The sequence below is a fragment of the Seriola aureovittata genome, chromosome 13, assembly GCF_021018895.1.
Source record: "Seriola aureovittata isolate HTS-2021-v1 ecotype China chromosome 13, ASM2101889v1, whole genome shotgun sequence".
NCBI lineage: Eukaryota > Metazoa > Chordata > Actinopteri > Carangiformes > Carangidae > Seriola > Seriola aureovittata.
The window spans coordinates 6139692-6152389 of NC_079376.1; the positions used below are offsets into that span (position 1 = coordinate 6139692).

Below are 12698 nucleotides of genomic sequence, written 5' to 3' on the forward strand. Positions count from 1 at the left end.
CAGCTGAAGCCACATTAAGTTCACCTGCATTTATAAAGCCTCAAACAGCTCACGTAGCACTTTCTCTACCCAGATTCTTCTATCACTAATTTGGTGTGTGTGTGATCACATGATTCATTTTGTCCATTATAGACAATATAAATATTGAAAAATACATTATCCTGACTGTAATACATTCAGGAAATTGACTGATGTAAATCAAACAGCAATTTCTCTGCAAGTATTTGTATGTGTAATAGCTCACAGGATATTGCAAGAATATCTTTTTTAATTTGTCCCATCCTTTCCTCCAGATGTACATGTTCCTTCCAGGATTTGAGAGCTTGCTCTGGCACGTACTGGAAAGGAACAACATAGAATTTGCAAATGATAAAAAGTAAGTACGGTATTATCGGCTTATTGGCGTATTAGTTTCTTTTGCACAACAGTGAAATGTTCATATCATCTGTGGTTCATGATTTGGATTTAACATTTTTATTAAATCCATCTCTGACTATAATATGTTTAACCCCAACGCAGTTTAAAGACCTTGACCGGTCCGCTTCTCATACTGCATGCAGAGGATGACAACGTTGTACCTTATCACATGGGTCTGAAGGTACAGTTAGTCTCCACGTCATTCTTTCCCCTTTCTATTTAGATAACTTCCTGTTGAATGTTGCTGCCTCTTTGCTGAATGACTCTGCACTTTGTGCTGTCTGCAGCTGTACCAGATATCACTCCAGGCTCAGAAAAAACACAACACAGATGCTCTGGTTGAAATGATCTCCTACACCGCAAATCGTGGATTCTCCCACAGCAGCATCTACTTAGATCCCAACCTGTCAAATGTGGTCCAGTAAGTTTATAGTTAAACTTGTAGTTAGTTCAGTATAAGTTTATATGTGTCCATATTTGTCCATTTGGTATATGCTGTACTAATAATTAATCTGTTTTTTCAAATGTTAACTGTGCAGTTCCTGCAGACGCTGTTCATAAACCACATTTCCCTCAGGAAATCTGAATAAATTTAATATTCCATCTGCTTCTTGTTGCAGGGGATTTCTTCAAAAATTGAGACAGTAGACGGGCTCGAGGGAAGTGCGTGTGTTTTGCAGGTTTTTCGTTGCTTTGTTGCATCTGTACAGATTTGGTTTTGCCAGAAGTGGATGAACTTCTACAAACATGAAATAAAAGCACTTGATATGTTATAACACAGAGAGTCTTTTTTTATTTCAACACTGGGATGAAATACTGTGGATGACAAATGAAGTAGGTTTGCATCTTTCCTTAATCAAGTTATACTGATACTGTCTGGAGTATGGGCTTTACAGCATAAACATGCAGGAATGTAATTAGAAATTCAGTTTAGTCAGCTGCTTTGTGACTGACATCCTACTGAATTCCCGAAACGCAGAAACCCCCGCCCATCCTGTACACCAGGAATGTTAAATATGAGCAAATCATTTGCAAATATTTGACCTTTCTCTCCACAGCGACTCCACATTTTCTGTATGAGCTGGGGCTGAAGGACTGTAACAGACAAGTTTCAATGCAAGTGCTTTGACAATGAAAAAAAAAAAAAGATGTGATGTTTCTGAAACACTAAAAGTTCTTGAAAAGTTCAGTGAAGTGTGACTTGAAGGTTAAAGGCACAGAGGAACAGTTAACACATTGTAAACATAAAGGCAAGTGTTTGGTTGTGAAACAGCCTCACATTTTCTTCAGAGCTCTGGCCGTTTCCTCGATGGCCTCTCTCGGCTCATTTGGCGGCGGTATCTTCAGGTCGGTCGGCTCGACGCCCCACACCTCCGTCGCGTACTCTGTGATGGTTCTGTCGCTGGAGAACTTTCCTGTGGCTGCGATGTTCTTGATCACCATCTTCGTCCACTCCTTTGGATTCTTTGAGAGTAAAATAAACATTTTATTGTAGGTTATTTTCATTTATCTATTGCTTTATTCATTATTCATATTCATATGTTGATTGTCTTGGTACTAGTTCATTGTTTTGACTCTTTCTTGTTTTAAACTTTTTCTAATCACTATATATTTAATAGGCCAATTTCTAAAGGCCCCATATTGTATAAAGGTAGATGTCCATGTCTTCTCTGATTATAAAGCAGGTTTGGGATCTTTATTAATACTGTCAAAGTGCTCAGTCCACAGAGAAATGCACACAGCCTGGATTCAGAAGCTGAGCCTTAAAACAAGCGGTCAGGACTTCTGTGACTTTGTGATGTCACAACTATACAGTGAACACCCTCAGCCATGCCCCAAGCCCCGCCCACCCCAACCCACCTTCCAGCTGTGTGGGATTTGGTCTCATTAAGTGTTTACGTGAAATCTGCTGTATTTTTACTAGATCACTCAGAAAACAGTCAGCCAATCAGAAGAGAGGCTCAGACCCTCCTCTCTTCTGATTGGCTCTCTGATGTGTTGTTGCTAACGCTCTAGAGAGAAGCTGAAGGTTTTTGCTTCTTAAAACCACAAATGTATTTTATTATTGATATTAAAACTAAAAAAATACCAAAATACCAGAAAAGTGTGTAACATGGGACCTTTAAATGCAATATAAATATTACCTTTAAAAAGATGAAAAAGAAAAGAAAATAGTAAATAAAGGCAATGAAAAAAGAAACTAACACAATCATGAGAAATGTTTTGAGGCAAATGTTACCTGATAGAGCTGGCTGACTTTCTCTTGACATTTTATGTAGTCTTCAAAGTCTGCAAACACTTTGAAACTGCCGAAAGACAAAAGAGAATAAAGCAGTCACATCTGACAACAACAAGATCAAAAGCCGAAAAAATGTGCATGAGTGAGGCGTCCATCGTATGAAGAACAAAATCTACCACTGACAAAAGACAGGAAATGGTTTTGGAGGTTGGAATCAGCTGCATAAAAAGTAAAAGTATTAGAGTTTATGTTGCTCACCGGTCATGTTTGAAGAGCATGTTAGTGAGGTCTTTGAAGAGGTCTGGATTTTTGGGGCTGAAAAAGCCGCTTGTGATCTGGTCCATCACTTGTTTCAGCTCGGGAATCTTCTTGTAGTACGACATGGCATCATATCTAAGAAAGAGCGAGTGAAAGGTGGTTTAACAACATAAATAGATGAAGAAAACACTGTATAAAATCTTTAAAAAAATGTCTCCTTTACCCCTTTTTGTCCATTTCGGCCACTTCCTCCACCCTCATGCCGAAGATGAACAGGTTCTCCTCTCCGGCCTCCTCGGCCATCTCCACGTTGGCTCCGTCCATGGTGCCGATGGTCAGAGCTCCGTTCAGCATGAACTTCATGTTTCCTGTTCCTGAGGCCTCGGTGCCAGCTGTGGAGATCTGCTCTGACAGATCTGTGGCAGGTATGACTGACCAATAACAGAAACTTTAATTAAAACCCAAGAAGAAAATATTCTTAACTGTATTTTGGTGAAGAATCCTTTTTGATTTGAGGTAGATTTTTTTGTTGCGGTGTTACGGCCGGTTGTCTGTGTGGTACCTTTCTCTGCTAGAGACACCCTGTAGTTCTCCAGGTAGATGACCTTCAGCTTGTTTCCCACCACAGGGTCGTTGTTCACCACATCAGCCACTGAGGTGATGAGCTTGATGATCATTTTTGCCATGTGATACCCCGGAGCAGCCTGCAGAGGGCGACAGTGAATGACTTACTGTAAAACAAAAACCGTGCTGCACCGCTCCCGGGCCTGTTTACTCATCTGTGCTGTTTGTCATGTTTGCTCTGGCAGAGCTCGTACCTTTCCGCCGATGATCACCGTTCGTGGTACAAAAGGTGCATTGGGGTTTTTTCTGATGCCTTTGAAACAAAACAAAGGACACAAACTCATTGTGAGTGATGCAGTTTGAACAAAAATAGTAAATATGAACACATTACACCTGCGCTCAGGTCTCTGAACTGACTGCAAATTAGTTAGTTTGATTTCCCTGCAAAGTGTTGCCTATAGTTGAACTCCTGTCGTCTTTGCTTCACTGTTGTGTCTCACATTTTATTCATGTGTTGGTATTTTTATCCAGGATCAATGTCAGTGGAGCCCTCGACTAATAGACTGAAATATCACAACAACGTTTCAATGGATTGGCATTATATTTGGTGCAGATATTCATGGTGCCCAGATGATACACCCTAATGACTCTGGTGATCTCCTTACTTTATGTAGCGGCAGCAGGTCACATTATTCACTTACACAGTACTTATTCAGTGAAGTGATAGCTCAACATCTACCATGTTGACTGGCGTTTTGCATAGGTATATACGATGTTCATAGTTCCTACTGTCTCTGGTGATCCTGTCACTTTTCCTCCAGCACCATCAGGGGTTCTCTCTTTGACTGAAATGTATTGGCAACTACCAGATGTTTTGCAAAGAAATTTGGTGCAAAAAAAAAAACACCCTTTGTGCACGAGTGGAGGTGCTGGCGAGATAATAAACGGGGGGTGGACCGAAGGCTTAAATATAAACATACAGTTCGTGTAGTGATTAGCAATGACACACAGGTGTGAGCACCTCAGACAATCAGTGTGATCTTTAACACACACAGTTGTGGTTGATTGTTTTCTGATCAGCATTTGTTATTTTGAGGTTTTCCACATGTATTTAAATCAAATTATCATTTAAATCAAAGCACGTCTGTGTCTGAGGAACTGTTACAGCCTCACCACTTGCACAGTTGTTGAGTCTTGTTTTTTAGTAAAATCTCTCCTAACGTATCAATGTATCTGTCTTACTGTGTTGTACATCTTTAAAGACACTGAACTACGGGGCGTCGTGTGGCGTAGTGGTCTAAGCAGACGCCCCATGTGTAGAGGCTACAGTCATCACTGCAGTTGGCCCCGGTTCAAGTCCCGCATCGGACGGCCTTTACTGCATGTCATTCCCCCTCTCTCTGCCTCCCCATTTCCTGTCTCTCTCCACTATCCTGTCCAATAAAGGCACAAAAGCCCAAAAAATATATACTTTAAAGACACTGAACTACCACTGTGTATGAGATCACAATTAACGATATCTGCTCATCTTTCAGGGGTTACCTGGAGCCTGTCCCAGCTGACATGCATAAGAGACAGAAATACACATGCCACATCTAATAGGAATACACCTGTGAAAGGACAACAGCATGAAAGCAAACTGCTGATAAAACTGCTTCCGTGTTTTTACCAGTCTGACGACTATCTGGAAAATTCCCACACTTGATTCACACGGCAGGTTCGTGTCTTCCGCACCGAATCATCCGCATCGTGTCAGATTGTGTCATGTAACTCATCACTCACAGAGAATCAGACCTACAGAGACTTGTGAAACCCTCTGGCACTTAGTCATCAAACATGGGTGATTTCACATACGGTTGTACATGGTGATGATGTGCAGGCAGTTGAGGAGCTGCCGCTTGTACTCGTGGATTCTCTTCACGTGGACGTCGAACATGGAGGACGGGTTGATTTTCACCCTGTACTCTTTCTCCAGGTACTGAGCGAATTTCACCTTGTTGTCCTGCGAGAAAACCAGAGAGACGTGACAAGTTATCAGCGGGGGAGTCGTTCACTGATGTGAGGTCGCTGAGTCACAGGCGCGGCCTGTCTGGACGCGCACTGAGTTTAAAGCAGGAAAAATGCAATGATGCAACACACGAATTAATCAGATCATAATGTCTTTGCCTGTTTTGACGTGCAGAGGAAATAAACACGTTAAAGATGGTTTGTTGTATTACAGGACAGTCGGAACAAAGCACCCACTATGCATGTACAGCACCATCATGCAATCACCAGTGGGCTGTAACATGAACACAGGGACTAACATGCTGTGGAACACTTATTTTAATCAATCAATCAGCTTTATCACGTCAGATAAAGCCTCTAAATCTCTTTATAGGCATTTCTTAACCTTTCTTTAAAACTTTTTTTTTTAACTTTTAAACAATCTGGACATTACTGAATTTTTTTTAAATGTAATTTCTTTTTTCTGTCATTCATTAGTGGACACTCTGGAGCGGTGGAAGAAGTGCTGAGCTTCTTTTCTAACGTAAACACCAATTACAAAATTCTCAATTAGAAAGAAAAACTTTTGCATTTATATTCTCAACTAAAAAACATCAAAAGTAAAAAGACTCTTTCTGCAGAAAAATGTTCCCGGTGAGTGATATTTTATTACACGTGACTGTTACTGGATTGTTAATACTGATGCAACAGTGTGTGAGCAGGATTTTACTTCATATACAGTTAAAGGTGGTTTTAGATCAGTGGTTCTCAACCTCAGGGTCGGACGCCAGCAGGTCGCCAGATAAATCTGGAGGGTCTTGAGATGATTAATGGGAGAAGAAAGAAGAAAAAATATCTTCTAAATAAATTTGCATTTGTTTCTTGGATTTTTCTCAAATGTTTGCTGTTTTTTTTTTTCTCTCTCAAATAGTTTTTTAAATGAAACCATCTCAGAGAAGGAAAATATCCCTTTGGTGGAAATGATAATAAGTGATCATCTGAAACAACATCACGCCACTGGTTAAATGTGTCATTCTTATCATATGTTATTCTGTCCTATGTTTTATTTAGGTTAATGTCATGGTGTAAAAAGAAAGTAAGAATACAACCCTCAGATATTTAGGGGAGCAGAAATATGAAGCAGGTTGAAATAGAAACTGTAACTACGTCGTACAGCACTTGAGTGAATGTACTTGCTCTGGACTTTACCTGCTTGACTTTAGACACGTCACGGATGAAGGCGGCATCGTCGACGAAGTCATTCAGCATCTGAAGCTGGCCGAGGTCCTTCACATAATCCTCCCCGATGACCTGAGACAGGTGTTAAATTTCACAGTGAAACGTGTGCAAAACGAACTGTCTGTGAAAATACAGCTGAGCGTTCGTGGGGGGGGGGGGTCTTAACCACTACACGGCCTCTTGGCAGTGGATGGTGTAGTTATTGCTGTGGCGGCTCAAACAGACCTCAGCGATAAGCTCGGCCAGCCCGGGGTTGCAGAGCAGCAGCCAGCGTCTGGGAGTGATGCCGTTGGTTTTGTTCTGAAACTTCTCTGGTTCCAGTTCACTGAAGTCTTTAAATCTGCAGGAGGAAAAACAGAAACGCTCCTGAGGAAAAGCTCAAACTGGTGTGTGATAGAAACACTGTATGTGGATGAAGGGGTTAAACGAGTGAACAGGTTGTATGTGTTGTATCTCCTCGACCATTAATGGTGTGATTTTGGCATTTTTTGAATACAGGCTACAGTTTGCCGTGATAGTTTGGGTTTAACCTAAATAGTGTTGATTTACTGTGCATCATTATTTTTTGCCCACAGTTGTGTGTTTTTGTCTCACACGTCAGTCTTGATGATGTTGGAGTGTATCTCTGCAACGCCGTTGACAGCGTGAGAGCCCACGATGCACAGGTGAGCCATGTTCACCCTCTTGCATCCGTCCTCTTCGATCAGAGACATCTTCCTCAGTTTGTCCACGTCTTCTGGAAAGAGAGCGGCGATCCTCTGCGGCAACGAAACAGACACAGGCGGTTGGTCAGTAATAGACATTGTCTCTTTCTTATTGCACTTTCTCAGTTTGTGATTACACGTAGTTTAAATGCGGGGAAATGGAGACCAACAGCTGGATGACCTATTCCTTCAGGACTACAACTATGTCTGACCGTGCACAAGCCGCAGTACGTACATCGAGGTGGACCTGGTTGATCTGGTAGATGATCTGCAGGTGTCTGGGCAGCAGCGTCTCCAGCAGCTCCACAGGCCAGCGCTCCAGAGCCTCGGGGAGGACCGTGTGGTTGGTGTAGGCGAAGGTGCGCCTGGTGAGGTCCCAGGCCTGCACGGGGGGGAGGAGTTTATTTCCTAATTCAAGTCTGTGGCGATTATCGCATCACAAGTCACTCTCAAAAAGCAAAACGGCTGAATTCAAATGAGCTCACCGTGTCCCAGTCGAGTTTCTCAATGTCCACAAAGATTCTCATCAGCTCGGGGATGGCCATGGCTGGATGAGTGTCGTTCAGTTGGATGGCGACCTGGAAAACAGGACATTCTGTTGTGATGCTGCTGTTGCTTTATTACTGATTTGTTATGTCGGTGAACAACAGTAGGAGCTTGAGAGTGTGTTGATGACGTACGGGCTCCATGATTGAAATGACAGTAAAGTTTACTTTTAGCCTCTTCTCAGTATTATGAAAGAAGATATCATGATATTATATCTGCAGGGTTTCTCTCTCGGTGTCATAAAACATAAACCAGCTTGTTGAAACTGGCACCTCGCTTGTTGCAAGTGAGGAAATACACCTCATACACTTCCCTTTTGATTTTAAGAGGAACTTACTTTGTCTGGGAAACTCTCGAAGGAGGTGCGACCACTTGTGCCCTTCTTCGTGGTCTTGAAGCGGCGGATGATGTCTTGGAGCGTGGCTGCCACCACAAAATACTCCTGCTTCAGACGAAGTTCTTTTCCTTCAAAGAACTACAACATACAGAAGAACAGATACAGTTAGCATGGTTGATGATACATTTCCTGTTAAAGAAGATTATCTTGTGATAGAAAGATGTTGAGGCATCACTGGTTTATTGCTACAATCACACACTCGCACCAATATGTGCATAATGACGAAATCTTGAACTTACATTGTCATTGGGGTAAAGCACACGGGAGATGTTCTCTGCCAGATTCCTGTCCAGCACGGCCTGAATATAATCTCCAACATTAACTGCAGACAGTTAAATGCATTTTAGTTACACTGATACCATATTTTATATATATATATATTATGTATATATTACACTGCTTGTGATTTAAAGTAAAAATTAAACTCTGCAGGAGAATAAAAAACTGCTGCATTTGATCTATTTTGCAACCCATACATCTTGTTGCATGTTACCGGTGTTGCAGCTGTTTCCGTCTCTCTTGCAAAGTTTCTCTGTCGAAAGCTACAATGAAATGAGTCTGTTTTTCTAAAAAATAGGCTTTAAAAAAAAAAGTAGTTAGTACTCACAGTCTCTCAAGTTAAAGTCGTTGGGCGCGCGCGCAGACCAAAGCCTCATGGTGTTTACAGTGTTGTTCATGTAGCCGGGGATGGGTGTGTCGTAAGGCATCGCCAGCACCACCTGCACAGGGAAAAGGCTAAACAGTCTGACTCAGCAACACAGAGAATTCACCATTTAGCATTTAGAGGGAGTTAAAAACCAGTGTTTATTAAATACTATAATGTATTCGTAAGCAGATATGAGTATTTATTCATGTTTAAAGTGTTGCTGGTAATGTTAATAGAAGTTTACAAAAATAAAAGCCAGCTATATTTCCTGTGTTTTTTTTTTTTTAATCTAATCGACAGTTCAGTATCAGGACCTGGGTGTTGACCCATTTGGAGCCGTCTCTCGTCTCCTCCACCCGTCCGTAGAAGTGAACTGGCAGCATGTACTCAGGCCGTGCTTTCTCCCAGGGGTTTCCATGTCTCAGCCAATCATCTGCCTCCTCCACCTACAGCAGGTCGGTCCAGGGCAAAGAGAGAGAGAGAGAGAGAGAGAGAGTCATTGAGCAACACGCTACAGTGTCAGCTTATCTGACCTCTTTATGCAGCAGACAGAGGTCGGGAAAAGCAGGACTTCCTTCCTGTGATGAATCAGGTTATTACTATGTCTCATCAAACCCAATCACGGTGAGTGAATAAAACGCACCAATCTCCACTATATTTACTTCTCACCTGCAGCAGGGATTAACGTTAACACATCATCAACCCTCAGTGAAAAAAAAAGCGTTCAGAAGTGCATGTTTACACTGAGGGTTTGAACTGCAAACAACCAGCAGAATTCAAAAGGGCAAAAGCCTTTAGTTTTGGAGTCTCTTATCACAGGTGTGTTTTTTTTTTTTCCATCTAAAACCAACCACCAGGGCACAAGCGAAATTACTGTTAATGATTAGACTGTGATGTATTATGACCTAATTAACGTCTACTTTGTTCCTCCCAACAGCATGAACATTCAGAGTGAAAGATAAGACAGACATGTAGGGAGGTTAATCTTGAATGCTTGAACTTTGAGGTCAGTTAAGTTAGAGACAGCTGACGGAGCTGTGTAGAAACTGAACCGTGCAGCTGCAGTTACCTGCCAGCCGTCTCTTATCTTCTGGTTAAAGATCCCATATTCATATCGAATGCCGTAACCGTAGGCTGCCAGACCCAAGGTGGCCATGGAGTCCAGGAAACAGGCTGTGTGCAGAAGAGTCGTTCACAGTTATGCGTGAAATCAAACATTCAAACTCTGTAGTGTTGAACTGAGAATTTAAATGTTGGTTCATTAAGAGTCTGTCGCAACATTTCTGTGGCTGCAAGTTGCTTCACATGTTCAATAGACACACACAAGGTGGAGAACTGCCAAAACTGGCCCAGCAATTATAATGGAGAGACAAAGTGTTTGCATGCAGAAATGACTAGAGCTTTGTCCATTAGCTGGGTTTCATTGTCATTTAAAAAAAAAAAAAGCATAATGTAATTATTTTCCATTTTCTATCTTCACACATGTGCAGCCTTTTTACCTGCCAGTCTGCCCAGACCTCCGTTCCCCAGACCGGCATCCTCCTCCATCTCCTCCAGCTCCTCCATGTCCAGGCCGAGCTACAGCGGAGGGCAACACAAAATCCCACTGTTAACTTTTTTAAAAGAGTTTTTATGAGAAACATCACAGTCACAATGTGTTCTCAGCGTGTGTGTGTGTGTGTGTGTGTGTTTATGGTTGTGGTTGCTGAAACCTCTGTTTCCTATAAACTTCAGTCTGACCTGGTAGATGGCCTCGTCGCAGGCGTTCTGCAGCCCCAGGTTGATCATGGTGTTCTGCAGCGTCCTGCCCATGTAGAACTCCAGAGACAGGTAATACACCCTCTGGACAAAAGACAAGAAAGAAACAGGAACACTGTGAATCTCTGCACGGACTACACCTTTTACAGAGACTGTATGAATCTAATATTAAGTACAAACAAATATTTATGATCTGCTTTGGTTGATTATGCAATGAAGGTGCAGAAGTGCAGTGCAGAGCTGAAGGAAGCAGGAACAAGCAAACATTTTCCTGCACAAAATAGCTGAGTAAACATGACGCAATGAACTAAAAAAAAAGAAAGAAAGAAAAAAAAAGCTCTACCTCTTGAAAATGTGGAAAGTTTTATGCAACAGTAAAACGTTGCACACAACCTACTTCCCATAAAAAAAGCAAAAACATGCCACAGAACCTGCTCCTTCAAAATAAAAACACCAGCCATGAAGGCAAAAGGTGATTTGAAATGTGCATTTCCTGCATCTGATAAACCTTTCACAGTGAACTGAATGAATGAATAAATGAATCTCAAAGTGTCTAAAACATATTTCCAAAGATTGTCTCTGCATGTAGAGGTATTGCATCTTACTCTCAAGTGAATGTGGGATGTGTTTTAACAGTATGAGATAGCAGAGGTTTAGTTTCTCATTGACACTGAAGCCTCTGATCTTTACCTTTGGGTCTGCCTCATAGTAAAACTGCTGTGTTCTGATCCATCTCCCCACCAGGTGATCTCTCACAGTGTGGGCCAGGGCGAAGTAATAATCCCTGGGAGTTGCGATGTTCCTGTCTTTCACCAGAGTGAAGTGCAGGTGTCGATTGAAGCCCTTCTTCAGCTCTGCAACGTTCTCCACTCCTGCAATCCCCCTGATGCTTATCTGCTTGCGCTTCTCTTGGTCGGTGAGAGGTGTCGCCATGCTGGGAGGGTTAGGGTTTGGTCCTGTGGTCGGTTGAGTAGACGGTCCTGGGCTGGAAGAAGTGAAGTTGACAGGAAACGTGGTGGCAGTTTTCATGCAGCAGTCTCCGCCTTTTGCTGGTTTTCATTGGTGAGTGCAGGGGGAGGGTGTTTCCCTGTCAGGCCCCTGCTGAGCTGCAGAGCAGAGCAGCAGGAGAAGGTGAACAGAAACACCACAGAAATGAAGCACTGAGGGACTGATTGTCCTGGTAAAGTTGGCACAAGTCTCTATAATTTGCATTTATAGGTCATATTTTATCATAAGTTCATTCACACGTTAGTTAGATGAAAACAAAAAGAAACAATGATATTCTGACAATTAAATACACTTTTATTCTTCCCCAGGTCCATGGTCCAACTTCACCATGGAAACAAAGAAACACTCCAAGCAGCTCCACGATAAAGTGACTGAAAAGTACAAGTCAGAGAAGCTGTACACACTGTTGGTTAACCAGTCATAACTTTATGGGAGTGTGTCAAAGAGAAAGACAGCAGGCCCCTGGTGGCTTGTGGGGGAAGAGGTTAAATGAATCAGGGAGAGAAACCTGCACAGTCTGCAAGAAGCGAGGGAGACAATGAACCTCTGCATAAAGCCACAGCAACAATGACAATGTGATGGAGAGTCAGAGTCAGAGTCCAGATCTCAATCTAACGGAGACTTTGTGCCTGGACTTGAAAACGATGGTTTTCACTAATTTTGCATAGAAGGATGTGTCCAGATGTGCGAAGCTGATAGAGACACAGACTCAAGGATGTCCTTTCTGCTGAACGAGCATCTGTACTGAATTGTATACTGAACATTTTATTCCTTTATTAGATAGTGATGGTGATATTTATAATATATGATATTATATATTAATATATGATATTTATAATCTATAATCTGTTGATGAAGACAGATTAAATCTCCTGTAACTGGCTAATGTTAAAAAAATTAAAAAAGGAAAAACTTCCAAAGGGCACCAGGATGAGA

The 12698-nt window shown here is 42.0% G+C and overlaps 1 protein-coding gene across 1 annotated transcript; it reads right to left on the minus strand.

Moving 5' to 3' along the window:
- Positions 1-1183: 1183 nt before the first annotated feature.
- pygl (phosphorylase, glycogen, liver) lies at positions 1184-11748 on the minus strand. Its single transcript, XM_056394016.1, has 20 exons — positions 11445-11748; positions 10737-10838; positions 10496-10574; positions 10066-10169; positions 9311-9442; positions 8958-9069; positions 8590-8672; positions 8291-8428; positions 7893-7985; positions 7643-7789; positions 7298-7461; positions 6929-7043; positions 6674-6775; positions 5333-5480; positions 3733-3791; positions 3477-3618; positions 3138-3345; positions 2915-3049; positions 2657-2723; positions 1184-1881 (listed from the first exon to the last, which is right to left on the minus strand). The coding sequence occupies exons 1-20, from the start codon at positions 11685-11687 to the stop codon at positions 1693-1695; spliced, it is 2562 nt and encodes an 853-aa protein (XP_056249991.1). The 5' UTR covers positions 11688-11748; the 3' UTR covers positions 1184-1692.
- Positions 11749-12698: the final 950 nt, after the last annotated feature.